This window comes from Rhinatrema bivittatum, chromosome 12, assembly GCF_901001135.1.
Source record: "Rhinatrema bivittatum chromosome 12, aRhiBiv1.1, whole genome shotgun sequence".
NCBI lineage: Eukaryota > Metazoa > Chordata > Amphibia > Gymnophiona > Rhinatrematidae > Rhinatrema > Rhinatrema bivittatum.
Window position 1 is genome coordinate 19,358,312 of NC_042626.1, and position 14,501 is coordinate 19,372,812.

At 47.2% G+C, this 14,501-nt stretch overlaps 2 protein-coding genes across 4 annotated transcripts in view; one reads left to right on the top strand and one right to left on the bottom strand.

Moving 5' to 3' along the window:
• The first annotated feature begins 927 nt into the window (after nucleotides 1-927).
• Nucleotides 928-1,926, top strand: LOC115074283 (galanin receptor type 1-like). Its single transcript, XM_029573601.1, has one exon. It carries the CDS (start codon nucleotides 928-930, stop codon nucleotides 1,924-1,926), a length of 999 nt encoding a protein of 332 aa, XP_029429461.1.
• Nucleotides 1,927-7,813: 5,887 nt separating this feature from the next.
• Nucleotides 7,814-14,501, bottom strand: part of INAVA (innate immunity activator) — a 53,533-nt gene continuing 46,845 nt past the window's right edge. For all 3 annotated transcript variants that reach the window (XM_029573543.1, XM_029573544.1, XM_029573542.1), the window contains exons 7-10: nucleotides 13,511-13,748; nucleotides 12,913-13,086; nucleotides 10,828-11,536; nucleotides 7,814-9,726 (exon numbers count right to left, since the gene is read on the bottom strand). In XM_029573543.1, the coding sequence (XP_029429403.1) occupies nucleotides 9,634-9,726; nucleotides 10,828-11,536; nucleotides 12,913-13,086; nucleotides 13,511-13,748 (1,214 nt within the window). In that variant the 3' untranslated portion in view covers nucleotides 7,814-9,633. The remainder of the gene's footprint in view (nucleotides 9,727-10,827; nucleotides 11,537-12,912; nucleotides 13,087-13,510; nucleotides 13,749-14,501) is intronic.

Consider the following 14,501-nt stretch of genomic DNA (forward strand, 5'->3'; position numbering starts at 1 on the left):
TTTTGACCTTCGCGGCACATTGAGTTGAGGATTTCAGTGTTTTGTCCTTTTCCTCCTAAAGTGAAACCCAGCATTGGGTACAGAGAGGCACTGATTTACTAATCCTTTTTCCCACAGACAAAGAATAGGAGAAAAGCCTTACTAAATCAAGCCCCTAGTTAGGATTATCTTTTCCCTTGTGCATCACTTTGCACTTGTCCAGATTAAATTTCATGTGCCATTCAAATGCCCACTTCCTCAGTCTGACAAGGTCCTCTTGCAATTCCTTACTGTTTGCATGTGTTTTAACCACTTGGAATAATTGTGTTTCATCTGCCAATGTTCTCACCTCACTCATTACTCCCTTTTCCAGATCATTAATGAATAATTTAAACAGCACTGGTCCCAGTATAGATCTCTGAGCAGTCCACTATTCACCTTTTCACATTGCAATGGATGTGCCCTTGAGCATGACAGAGAAGGCTCCAGTGCCCCTAGGCTTGATAATCTGTTGATATGGGAAAGGGGATTGTTAGGCCATGGTAGCAATGCAGAGATTGACTATTGTATGGTGCATGGCTAAGGGTCTGTGAATGCTCCCCCTTCATTAACAGGACATCTCCGTGGAGAATAGAAACTCAATAGTGAATGGTGTTTTGTAACATTTGACACATTGAAGCTTGCTAAACCATTTGCAATTTATTTTACCACTGTAATAGATGGTTTTGTATGTGTGTGAGTGCTGGGATAGTCCCCCATTGATTCTTATGGAGCGGGGTGAATAACTATGAATCACAGGGATTGCTGGATGGTTTTGTTTTGTTTTTATAAGCTTACTGCAACAGTAATAGATAGGATCCTCCAAGTATTATTTTGATCACTCAGTATTTAGCATGAGTTTACTGCTGTAGTAATGGACAGGATTTTTTTTCCCCATCCAAGGTGAATATGGACTCTCAGACCACCACCTCTTTCATTCTACTGGCCTTCAACAACACTATGAACTCCAGCTCCCACCACAGCCACAGCTTCAGCTTTCATGGCCTCTCCATCATGCAGGTTAAATATATATTCGCTTCTTTTTTGGGCCTCATCCTTTTGATTGGAATTGTGGGGAACGTATTGATGCTCCTGGTGCTCATTGACAGCCTTCGGAGCAGCAGCAGCAGCCACATCTCCATCATGACTGGCACGCTGATGATCAACCTCACCATCTCCGACATGACGTTTCTACTCTACAATGTCCCCGTGCTTCTTCTCAGCTTTGTTTTCAAGGACTGGGAGATGGGCTCAGCTGTCTGCATCAGCAGCCAGAGCATGTCCATGTGGACCATGTTCTGCAGCTTCTATACCATGGTGGCCACCTCCATGCTACGTTACGTGGCCGTGGTACATCCAACATGGACCTTCTCGGTGAGTAAGGCCCAGAGGTTCCTGGTGTGCATTATCACCTGGCTTATGGGCTTTGCTGTTTCAATTCCCAACTGGATGCACCAGAAAGTTACTGAAATTGATGAGGCCAACTACTGCATGTTTTTCATGACTAAAAATCAGACCTTTTGGTACTTTGTTCTCTTTGGGGGTGTTGCATTTTTTCCCTTTGTGCTCCTCTTACTTGTGTGCTACTCCAGGATAGTCCAGTCCCTCTGGTGTGGGAGGACTACGGTGGTCCAGGCCTCTGGGACGCTCCACCTTAACCGCAAGGCCACTGTCATGATCCTCACCGTCCTGATGGTCTTCATCATCATGTGGATACCATGCTCTGTGGTCATATTCCTCTCCGCCAGTCACAGCCTTCCACAAACACCCATGGCGTTTATTGTTTCCAATCTGTCCTCTGTGCTAGCATACTCCAACTGCTCGGTAAGCCCTCTCATCTGCTTCTCGCTGTCTGATCAGTTCCAGGCCGGCCTGAAGAAGATCTTTCAGAAAGCTTTCTCCCTGTGAAACTGGGCTTGCAGCTGTCTCCGGACAGGACAGTGATGGATATGAGCTCCTTCTAGCAGATATGGCCAGAACTGCAGCGGAAAGGTAACAGGTGCTCCTAGTGGCATATTGCTAGGTTAAGTGACTTGTTCTGTGGGGTTTTTACATTTTGGGTAAAGCAACTTATGAACACAGCACAATCTCAGGACAAAAGGAAGAAAACTGCAAAAAGGATAAATATTTCTAGAAGGCAAAAAGTGACCAAGCAGCCAGGGAAGGCGAAGATAAAAAAAAAAAAAGGGCCAGAAAGATTTTTAACTTTTTTTTTTAAATTGAATTACATTCTTAAACATCAAGGATTTCTTCTTGGCCAAATAAAAAAGACCATATAGAACTAAGCCGTATAACTTTAACTGGATATTCAGAAGAATATACTCGGATAAAGTTATACAGATAATTCTGGGCTAGGAATTTTTCTATCCAGAATTACTCGGGTAACTCTTTCTGACTCAATATTCAGCGCTGCCCAGACAAAGTGAAACTGCATCCTAGGAACACCCCCAGTGCCACTGCCTCTTTGTAGCTGGGTAAATTTTGAGCTGATAATGAGTGCCCGGACAAAATTTAGCCAAGGACTGGGGAGAAATATTCAAATCTCAGGTTTTTCCATATAACTGCAAAAGTTACTTGGACAAATCCTTTGAAACGCTAATAATACTATACAGCTAATAATAATATCGACCTCAAGGCATTTCCGATCATCTTTTTCCAGAGACAGATTTAGGAATTTTGCGCCCCTAGGCACTGTTGGGGCTATAACCTCCCTGTCACCCCCCCCCCTACCCCCACCCCCTGAGGTTGAATGAGTCCCGGCATAATCTAAAATAGATCCTTCTGCCATGCTGCAGCGCTGCAGAACACGGGCAGATCCTGCAGGTGAGGGAGGGCGAGAAGCTCTCTCTCTCGCTCCTGCTGTTAGCTGGGCACCTGCTTCTGTTTAATTCCTGCAGCAGCACGGCAAACACCCAAGCTTGCCCCTCCTCCCACTCCAGTCTGCAGGTGCAAGAGGGGTTTGCTCCCAGCTGTTTGCTGCATTGCACAATAAGAAAGAATGCAAACTAATCAGTGTAGAGTTCAATTTTTAACATTGTTTAAATGTTTAAAAAAAAAAAAAGCATATACATAACATTGTTCTAATTTCATAAACAGATTATTGGTTTTATGTTTTTATAAATGTGCATTTGTAAACCACTTAGAATTTTAGATCGGGATATAAATTTTCTAAATAAATAAATAAATACTGACAGGCTTCACCAGCAGAGCTGATACCACCTTTAGGGATGGCACTGGATGCTGGTGAACATTCCAGAGTCAGAATGCCAGCCTTAGGAGCAAAATTCCCCTTGGTGCTTTTGCACACATTTTTGCTTCCACAATGAAGTCGCAGGAGATGCACTTTTTCAAAATTATGCAAGCAAATTGGCTTGCACGCCCTTTGCAGTTTTCCAACCCAACACTTAAATCTGGCCTTCTGGTGGCTTATTGCCAAAAAGCTGTGCTGAACTGAACCCAGAGATCGAGTAGTACCAGAGGTAGGCACAAGAGGTCACTCTATCTACAAGAAAAAATAAAATCAGCTCCAGGAGGTTTGTCACAAATCAACAATTGTTACTGTATGTATTATATATATATATTTTATTTTTTAATGTGTAGGCTGCTTAATAAATAAAAACTGTGCTTGAATAGCCCAGAGAAAAGGAACCCTCCTTCCTCTCTCTGCAACAGCTGGTTGGAGCTATGGCATAATAATAAAAAAAAAAATGTGCAGGAATTTTGTTTCAATGTAAAATGTTGAGTGTGAGTGGAATGGGATTTTCTGCCATAGGCAAGTCCCAGCTTCTCCATGGCAGATGATCTTGGAATTCTGTTCCAGCCAGAGATTTCCATTTTATCCAGTGCAAAATCAGAGATGGCAGTAAAATGTTTATTTTACAAATTAAGATATTGAAATCCATGGCTTCAATTCACCCAAATTTATTGTGTAGAAAATTTATGGACCCTCAGGCCCTCATTCTTAACTACACCTGTCCAAAAGAACTGTCTCAAAGCTCATGACCACACACACACGTGCACTCATACAGGGACTCTGTCTCAGTGTAAGAGCATCAAAAAAGGACCTCGGCAATTTGATCAACATATCCATTGCCAGGTGTGTGTGTGTTGTGAAGGATGGATATGACATATGGATGCAATTTTCAGACTGTCTGCAGGTACTATTTACCCACAGATGCTGAACCAAATTTCAAAGAAAATACATGTATGCACTTCCCCTTTGAAATTTGCCACAAGTACAAAATATCCTCAGACTTTTGCACCCGATTCTTGTGGAAGTAGATTTTTTTTTTTTTTTTGAGAACATACAACTCCCGAGAACACCCCTCACCAAATGTGACAAAGAGCACGTCAAGTGGCATGGGCACGTTTCTTTGAAAATTGCCCTCTTCATCTGCACATTACCTCCTCGTCAGATTGAGGACTGATATTATGTGGTCAGTGAATCGGCTACCTCCGATTGAGATGGAGGAGGACGGCACTACCAAGTCATGAGTAATGCGTGTGTCCTGTACAATCGTGCACACGGGGCTGCTGTGTGTTTGAGTAGAGAGCGGGGCATGTGAAAACGTTTGCTGGCAGGTAGAAAGTGTGCAACTGAGTGTGATGAAGCGAGAGGTGGCAGGTCCTGAATGAAAACCAAAAGAGGCTTAGAACAGAATCGGAGATCTCGTGAGTGCTGGGCAAGGTGTTAAGAATGAGGATTCCCCCCCCAGTGCAGACTTGGAAACCTTCAACCAATATTAAAAAAAAAATAGGCAGCAGTTTTTACATTTTTCTTCTAAGGGCGCGGGAGTACATTTTAAGAGGAGACTTCATCCCAAGTAGATTTCCTGCTTTTCTATAACTTTTCCCCCGATTGGTACCTGGGTCAGATGTTCCTCCTGCAGGAAGTTCACCGGAGCCTCGCGGCTCTAGCAGCACCCCAGCCCGGAGCAGGCCTCTGTCTAGCGGGGGACGGGAGCTCCGAGAGGCGAATGGGTCCGCGGATGGAGTGAAGGTGCTTTTAGGCGGCATTTGTCAAACCGTCCACATCGGGGGCAAAGTCTGTGGGTGTATTTTTACCTGTGGGCTTTGCATCAATTTTCAAAGCGTAATTGCCACTGGGCACAGAGTATCTGTGGACATTTGTACCCGTTCTGCTTTATGTCCAGGCACTTTCTTTTATTATGGAAAATAAACACACCTAGATTTGACAATGCTATCCATGTGCATGTGCACCCCCCGGGAAGGTCTCCTCCACTATGCATCACATACTGTTAGCCATAGTAAGGGAAGACGATTTACATGCGCAAATCACTATTCACCCATATCTAAATAGCTTAGCATATTGCCCTTCCCATGTAGGACCACTGCTGGGCTATAACTGGCGCCCCGGGTAGGGGACTCCTCCGAAGTTCTGGCCAGCACGGTCCCTCTGGATCATCCAGGGTGACTCTACCTCCGTGCACTCCCTAAATATGTTTTATCAAACTGGATGAATATTTTGGGGTTTGTTTTTGGTTTTATTTTGGCAGAATCTCTCCTCCTTTTGAGGCAGCTGCTGTTCAACATTTTTTTCTGATCGTCGCCCTCCAGAGGTCAAAACTAATTAGGGTGAACTGAACTTTATGGAGGTAATTTTCAAATGAGTTACAGGCATAAATGTAAGGTACTATCATAGCAATTAAAAAGACATTTACGTCTGTAAAGCGCAATTACGCCAGTAAATCCTATGGACAAGTCAATGGCTATTATAGAAATTTTCAAAAGCCCATTGACACAGGCAACGGGCATTTACTCGGGTAAAACCATTTTAAGTGTGTGAATTCTTTTGAAAATTACCCCCTTAGTTTTCAAAACTGTCTACTTACATAGAATTTAATCACTAGATCTCACCGGATTTCTTTGGAATAATGTCCTCGGGCCTCATTTATTAAGCATTTTCCCCACAGTCTCAGAATGGGAGAAGAGGCTTAGTAAATCAGGTGCAAAGTTTGCTTCTTGAGCATTATTTACACCTTTAAGGTATTTGAATGCCTCTGTCATATCCCCCCCAAACCCCACCATTCTTCTCCTCTAGGGTATGCTGTGCATGTGAGGGACCTTGACTATCATGTCACGCACACCCTGCACCATCTTGATGGCTTTTTTCCGGGCTGCTTTTCCCCTATCTCCTTTCGGAGGCTCCAGTCCTAAACACAATGCTCCAGGTGAGGTCTCAACAATGACCTCCACAGAGGCATCATCACCTTCCCCCAGCATCCCTCTGGCTCTCACCTCTCATGCTGCTTCACTAACTAGAACTTATCAGCTATGATCAGGCCACTCTGCTGCAGATCTTAGTCTCCCGTTCAAGGAGATTCTTTTCCCACGAACTCTCCTGCAATATTCAACATTACTGGTCCCCCTCGATGGATCCTGGAGTCCCCTCACTCATCACCCTGCCTTTCCTCAGAGTGAACTCAATTTATCAGCGCTCTCTGCTGTCTGTCAAGCGGTCCACTATCTTGGGGCTCACCCCCAGGCTGTTCAGTTTATTTAGGAACCTTGTATGCAGGACAGTATCGAATGCCGTCACATTCTGTTTCTAAACCCAAATTCTCCATATATTCAGGATGTGCCCTTAATCTAATTCTCTACTCACCCAGTCAAAGAAATTAATTGGATTTGTTGGACATAAATCTCCCACTGATGAAGGCCTTGGATCCTGCATCCCACTGAATTCAAGATAACTTTAACCTTCCTTTCCTTCAGCAGAGACTCCGATAATATTTCCACCACTGAGCTCAGAACAGCAGTTTTCAACCTCCTACCATTTTTATGAAGAGGAACCGCATCCGTCCTTCTCCAGTCCCGCAGGACTGGAGAAGGACGGATGCTCAGTAGATCCCGCAGGATCTACTGAGCAGAACCTCTCTGAGCTCCCTTCATTGCCTGAGACGTAAACCCATTCGGGCCCGGAGCCCTGCCCACTCTCGGTTCTGCTAGTTCAGCACAAGCCCCGTCTGCGGTAACTGGCACGGCATCTACCCCACTACCAAGAATCCGCGCTCCTGCTCCGACCCCCTTCTTCAGCCAGCACCGAACAAAAGTATTTGCCTAGCGTCTCACCCTCCGCACAGTGCTCCTAAGCTCCTTTGTGTTATAATCCCCACCTCCGCACTTCCTCCTTTCACTGGCATACCTGAAGAGCCTGTCACCTAACTTTAACAGGACGGAAGAGAGCGCCCAGCTGGCCCACCCTCAGCTCCGCAATCCCTAGCACTCCCTCAGAGATCCTCTGGGCAGGTCCCATGCGTTCTCGTCTTCGCTGTCCCCATTACTTTCCCCGTCTCTCTCTGTTTTTACCAGATATTCTCACCCATGCTCTTTTTTTTTTTTTTTTTACCGAGGTCCCTTCTAGTTGTTTGAACGCTCATCTTTTTGCCTTCACTGTTTCAGCCACCTCTTTGGAAGACCACACCGGTCTCTTTTTCCACTTTTTTTTACTTTTCTGACATGAGGATGCGTCGCCCTTGCTACCTCTCCTTTTAGGTTCTTCTGCTTTACAAAGAGCATCCTACCCTGCGCCAGTGTATCCTAAGGTCCTCCCCCGGTTTAACAAAGCTGGTAGTTATGAAGTCCAAAGACTTTCTCTGCTTCGGCTCCTACATTAATCCGTGCCTTCCGATGAGCACTAGCATCCAGGTAACCACCTACCTGGGCATTAGTAACACGTTCCCCATTTGTAAGCATCAGGCCCAGTACTGCCGCTCCCTCCCTCTTGGGCTCAGTTACTGAGCACGGCCCCTCCAAAGCAGTGCGGGTCACAGAATTCAGGACAAAAGGAAGATTTATTAAAACAGACAGACAATCAGAATTCAGGTCCCATACGCAGACATCACAACAATAGCATCTAGCACAGAAAATCATATACCAGAATAAGTTAATATAAAAAAAAAAAAAAAAAAAGACCAACAGACAGCACAGGCTCTCTGAGTGCACATTACAGGGAAACCTCTCTCTAACAGGAATACATCAGAGGGTGCAAACCCCCACACCTCATCAGAAACATATAGGTTATCACTTCCCCACCCCCATCTCCGCTAGCAGAAAAAGATTTACCCCCCTCCAAGGGTCTCAGGGAGAACCCAAAACATCAGTCACAGACAAATGTGACTTCAATCACTGTTTGGCTAGCTTTGCTAGCCAGAGAAACTCATCCGGCTAATTTTGGAGGTATATTCAATGGTGCAGCTGCACTACTGAATATAGCCGGCTATCTTTATCTGACTAACTTTAAGACAGCTCTTTAGCCTGATTAGACTTAGCTGGATAAGTTATCTGGCTTACTCTGAATATCGTAGTTAGCCGGCTAACGTAACTCTTCCCCAAAATGCCCCTAAGTATCTGACTAAATTTTAGCCAGATAATAATAAGATGGCCAGCTAAGTGCCCAAATATTCATTTAGCTGGATAACATCTGGGTTATCAGTCTAAATGGCTTTGAATATTGTCCTCATGATTTCCCGAAAGGTGAAACAGCACCATCCCTTCTTCCTGTCTAAGAGGTGACAAACTCCTCCTGTGTGCTGGGGGGAGTGGGGTGGAAAAGGCGTGGGAGCCAGAAGTCAGACCCCAGAAAGAACATCTACCAGGGCCTAATGAAACCATTCCCCATACAGGGCATACAATGATGCAAAACAGACCCAGCACAGCTGATTGATGAAGGACAGTGAGTGCCTGCAGCCCCACCTTACAGGGAAGAAATGGACTGTTTCAGCCCCAGGCTCAGAGACAGCACAGCCAAGGTTTTCTAGGGTTACTACCTCTCAGGGAGTATCATTGATCACAAAGAGATATTGTTTCTCAGCTTCTGGTCGAAAGGATGTCACACAGTTATCTGACTTGCAGCTAAAAAAATATATTTAAAAAAAAAAAAAAAAAAGGAAAGTCACGTCCCTCCTAATACAAAAAATTAATTTCTTCCACAAGGAAAAAAAAACAAATCCACTCTTGCAGACCTGGAGCTCAAGCCAGCAAAAATGCATATTGAGAAAGGATTGGACAAGGTAGAAATGATGGTGGGAGAAGTGGGATTTTTTCAATTACTCGCAGGATGCATGCGAAGGTGTCAAGCAAGCATCACCACAGACCAGAGATAGGTCAATCATTCCATGGTGAGGATCCCAATTCGGGATATTTTCCACTTTCTGGGTTGTAATCCCTGATCTCTTTTTTTTTTCAATCCAAAACCTTTCCAACCCTCCTACGTTCCCAATACAATAAGACAGTTTGCTTTTTTTTTTTTCATTGATATTTGAATCAAAAGAAAAAAAGATAAAGAACCGTAATCCAAGAGACAGAACATGCCAGAAAATAGCTGAATTGCACCCAACAGCATCTCAGACTGCAATCCGCCTCTCTCTGATAGACCCAGGTCCCCAGGGCAACTGTTTGGGGTAAATTCATCATGCTATAAGCATTAATACTACTTCCCAAAGCTTAGCAAGGTACATGTGGGGCTCTCATATGTAGCTGTATTGGTTTCCCAAACATTTCTGTTTTCCTAAAGTTCGGGTCCAGGGGTCCTCCTCTTGTCGAGGTGAACGGAACTGCAGCAAGGCCCAGCTCCTTCTCTGGGGGGCGGCTCCTCTAGACTTGGCTGACGATCTCTGCATCCTCCACATCGTACCACTGTGCCGGCACCCCCTCCGGGGTCCTTTTCAGTATGTGCCGCTGAGGGACCTGCAGGACAGCACAAGAGTTCATTCAAAAAACTCGGTCTCTATGGCAGGCAACGAAAATGCACCCACAGGCGAAGGCTTAAAAAAGCCAGCAGAGCTGACACGCATGCATGCACTCTTTGCACTAACAAATACATCTAAAATACAATTCTGAAAGAAAAGCAAGAGGGATAGTTCTTTTCTGAAAATTAGCATAATGCATGCACATGAAAAGCATCCGTGCATTTTGCACCTGCCCTCTTGTGCAAGGGGGTGGAGAAAGGTAAAACAGCAGGTGCACCTGTGAAAATGTCACATGCACACACTGTTCTCTTCCCCTGGCTTAAACAGACCTCTGGGAAGGCCTTCCTCATAGCCCAGCTAAACTGCGTGCGCTAAGGTAGCCCATGCGTGCTTTCACCTGGACTGAGGGCAACTTGCCCAGGTAGATTGCTTTGAAAATTGCACTCTTAGTGTCCAGCACTCTTTTAGAAATTCAAGACCAAGGTTTCTATGTCACTTTTCGTGTAACAGATCCAGGAGTCTGCAACAGGCCCTGCTTCTCCCTAACAAGACCAGTTCTCTCTCAGCCAGGCCCCAGCAAGCCTTTCTACTACCTGGACAGACGTTAGCAAGCTCTGTTCCTCCTTGACAGGTGAGGTTGAAGTTGTCACTTCAGACCCAGGCCCCTCTCAAACAGGTTCCAGCAGACTTTACTCCTCCCCAATAGCTCTGAGACCCCTCTAACACTCCCACCCTAGGAAACCCCCCCCCCCCCCTTCTACCACCTACAATGTCACAGCACTGAGACCAGCTCCACTACCCCGGATTATCATAGACCCACATCACCAAGGGACACACCCCAGGTTTGTATGGAGCCACTGCACCGAGAGACCTCCTTTAGGCATTCCATGATCTACAGAGCGCATGTTAAAACCTGTCAAAATCCCAGAGTCCTTTGCTACTTGTCTTGGTGTTGGTAAAAAGAATGATGAAGGCATCCGATTGGTTGATGCCCCCATAACGTGGTACAGTAAACCAATAAGTAGCACTAACACAGCACTGAGAATCACAAAAGCCCCACAAAACTGCTGCAGCCTCTCTCCTCTCACAAGCCCCTCACCTGAATGCGCTGGGTCATGGATCGCGCTAAGTGCGCCTCCCTGGTACCGGTGCTGCGGACGCGGATGGCGCCCTGGCGGTCCAGCGAACGGGGCCGCGAGGCGTTCCTCATGCGGCTACGCTGGTGCCAGCTCTGCAGCTCTTCGCACACGGCGGCCTTGCTCAGCTCCTTGCTGGCACCGTCCTTCAGAGATGGGACCCGCACCACGCGGCCCCGGGGGCAGAGGAGCTGCTGGCCCCTGCCGTGCGTCGCCTCCTCGTACACGGCAGGCGTAGGACGGGCGCTCGCAGGTGTAGGACGGGTGCTCTTAAGTGGGGGGCGACCGTGGGCTGGGGGCCGCAACTCCAGAGGAGCGTAGTAGCCTGGTGGCAACAGAGTTTGCGGGGAGCGGTGGAAAGGGGAGATCTCAAACTCATCGAAGCTCTGGTTGATGAAAACCGGGGAAGCAGATCTGGCAGGCAGGTGACGCACAGTCCGCGGAGGAGTCATGTCAGGGCTAGTGTTCCCCCCAGAAGTGGTCTGGGAGATGCTGGAAATGTCCGAATTGCTGTCCTCGGAGCTGGAGTGGTAGGTGGGGTTGGAGAGCTGCTGGTTTAGCGTGGGCTGCGGGAAGCAGTAACTTGGCACAGTCACCGTGTAGTAAGTCACGCGCCTTCGAGGGATCGCACTTCTCCCTCGGGTCTCCAGGGGTTCTTGTGGGCGCTGGACCCTGAGGGAAGAAATACAGAACACAGTGAGGCCCTTCCCAGCCCACAGAAAGATGCAGAAAAAAAAGAGAAGCGTCATCGCAACAAGGTCCTCCCAACCCAGGCACAAGCAAGCAAAGGCATCCGTACAGGTGCTGCAAAACTCCACAGTGGTCAGGCTTTTGGCATTTCTAACCTGACTGCATCTCCTTGCATTTTTCCCTTGACTTTTTTTTGTTTTTTTTTGGGGGGGGGGGGGGGGTTTTACTCTTTTTGCATTTGGCATTTCTAGAAACATAAACACTATGGGGGAAATTCTGAATAGCCTGTGTTGTTTGCAGCAGAAGTGGGCACTTTTAGCTCCCTATCTACTGCAGTCAGCTTTCAAAGGAAAAACAGCCCTGTAAGTCTTCCTCTGAGAATGAGCAGCTGCGAGCTTTGCACCTGCTGTCTGTGCGGCCAGCCGAGCAGGGGGAAAATGGCGAGCGCTGGTCTCCTTCCCAGACTGAAACATGGCCACATCATGACTTTTGGGGGTTTATTTGCCCGGATAAAAGTATTCCTGCTGTGAAAGCTGACACATAGCTTTAGCCAGGCATAGACAGGTGACTTCAGACAGAGTGGTTTCCCTGATAAATCGTTATTTACCTGGGTGAATGGTTTTAAATCCTGTCCTCTATGGGAAGAAAAAATTTTTTTTTTACTAAGCTGTTTGAGTGCAAGAACATTTGCTACACTAAACAGATGTATCTTGCCCCTTTTGTATCTGTGGATGCTGTAAAATAAATGCATAGATTTGAAAATGTAATAGGTGCACTATTCTCTTCCCTCCCCCAACCTCACAATACCTCCTGAAACGCGCATTTTTATATTTAGATGCTTGGTGGTGGGCAATTATAAAACCCTCTGATCTAGCCAGCTGCCTCTTTATTCAGCCGGCTGAATTGCTCTGAAAACTGACGTAGGGGCATGGGATCAGGGATCACATTCCATGCGAGCTCTCCTCCCTGAAAGTAAAGGGACAGGTAGTGGCCGTGACCCCCGACTCTCAGTGCGAGGACTCCAAGGGACGTAGGACAGTCCCAGTTCCGCAGGTGTCCGGTTACATTCTTGCGTTCCTAGTGCTAAGCCTAAGCCTTCATTCCCTTGCACATCTCCTGAGCTGTAACAGATGTCCTTTCTTGCCGAGTGAACAAAAGAACCATGAAACAAAACTGCATCTGTCTCTCCCAAGCCGTGCGGAACAATGGGATTGATCTGTCAAACGTCTACTCCAGTTACAGATAGAGTTCCTTCTTCTAAAAGATCAGGATATACCATGCCAGTTAATAAAAAAGTTCTCTTCCTCATACTTTTACCCCGGCCTGCCGTTCTCTACACGGCTCGTCACATGCCATACCTGGTGGACTGGCACTGCGTCCTCCTGCTCAGCGTCTCTGGTGTGGAGGGTGCGCTGGTGCTGCCCTGCAGCGTGATCTTCACAACGGGGATGCTGTGGTAGAGGGGGTTCTCCCCCGTCTGCAGTTCAGCAGGACTTGAGAGGGGCGTAGTCCTGGGGGTCACCGATGGACTGCTGCAGGGCACAGGCAAAGAAGGGGGAAAATTGCCCAGATAAATCTAAAAACTTTAATTCCACTGAACACCTCCTGGCACAAAGGGAGGGAGGGAGAAAAGTAGGTCTAGGTTATTAATTAAACCCACGCTCGTCAGAGAGATCCTCTTGCACACTCTGCCCCACCAGGGAACAGGTACAGCATGGACAGCAGCAATGCAAATTACACACAGCACAGGTATCGACGCCTCACCTTAGACAGTAATTACATTTCCAGGCTTTCTTGAAATGAAGAAGGATGTGTATCTTAAGAGTGGTGTACTTCACATCTGATGTTATTTAAATTTATGAAGGAATATCAGACTGCATGCATCTGAGGTTACATGTATGTGAATGTGCATGCATATGACAGAAGTGTACACGTGTGTGCGCAAATGATCTTTACCTGCTCTGGCTGCTGGGGCTGGAGAACAGTTTCCTGGGCCTCTCATAGGGCTGGTCGAGGCTGGACTCTCTCCAGGGGCTATTCTGGATAGGTGATGGCTCTGTGTCACTGGCTCCATGGCTGATGAGATGCAGTCCCTCCAGAATCTGGGGAGGGTTAGGCTGGGCCAGGCGTGTGGGAAACCCACGGGGCTGAAGTGCTCCCAAGAGCTCTGTGGGGAGACGTGGCTGGGCTTCCTCTGTGGGAGTAAATGAGGCGTTAGACCGCAGCCACATCTGAACTGGCTGAGGCTGGGAGCTACAGAAAGCTTCATAATCACGTTGCTTTCCCCTGGGCTGGGCTGGGATGGGACAGGCTGAGCAAGTGCCTCAGCTCCCGGTGCTGGGCTGTCAGTTCCTCAGCTGCTTGGGATGGCCACTACCTTAGCTGGATTTTCCACACTGCATCTATGGATATACAGTTCCAGTGCCTCTAAGAAAAATGTAGATGCAAGGTGATAAATCCCAGATCGGTTCAGCCTAACTCAGGTAACCTGGAGCTAACTAACAGCCCTAAACATAACTACAGAAAGATTAAAGCCTAGAGTGGAGGCAGCAGGTTAGGTCCCACCTTCACCATTCACTATGTGACTCCTACCCCATCTCAGCCCAGACACTGCAGCAGTAATCCCCCCCCCTCTGGAACCCTGCTATTGTGGACCCTAAGTCCAGCCACTAGGTGTCACCATGGAGCCCTCAGGGTCTCTTAACCACGCTCCCTCCGCAGCATCACTAGCCTGGGCAAGCAAGACCAGGCCCGGAAATCAACCCCAGGCTTTCCACATTGCAGCAGTGTCGCCGAGCTACCGGGCCAGTCCTAGCCTTCTACAGCACCGAACACACAGAGGTCAAGATTCAAAGGGTACGTCCGGCTAACTTTTACATAACCTGGCCAAATCCCGCATCTGAATTTCCTACCCTGCCAACTGGCAACATTTTACCCAGGGGGGGGG

What these genes read in the sequence shown, in the direction of transcription:
- LOC115074283 (XM_029573601.1), top strand. Translation starts at nt 928, where the DNA reads ATGGACTCTCAGACCACCACCTCTTTCATTCTACTGGCCTTCAACAAC.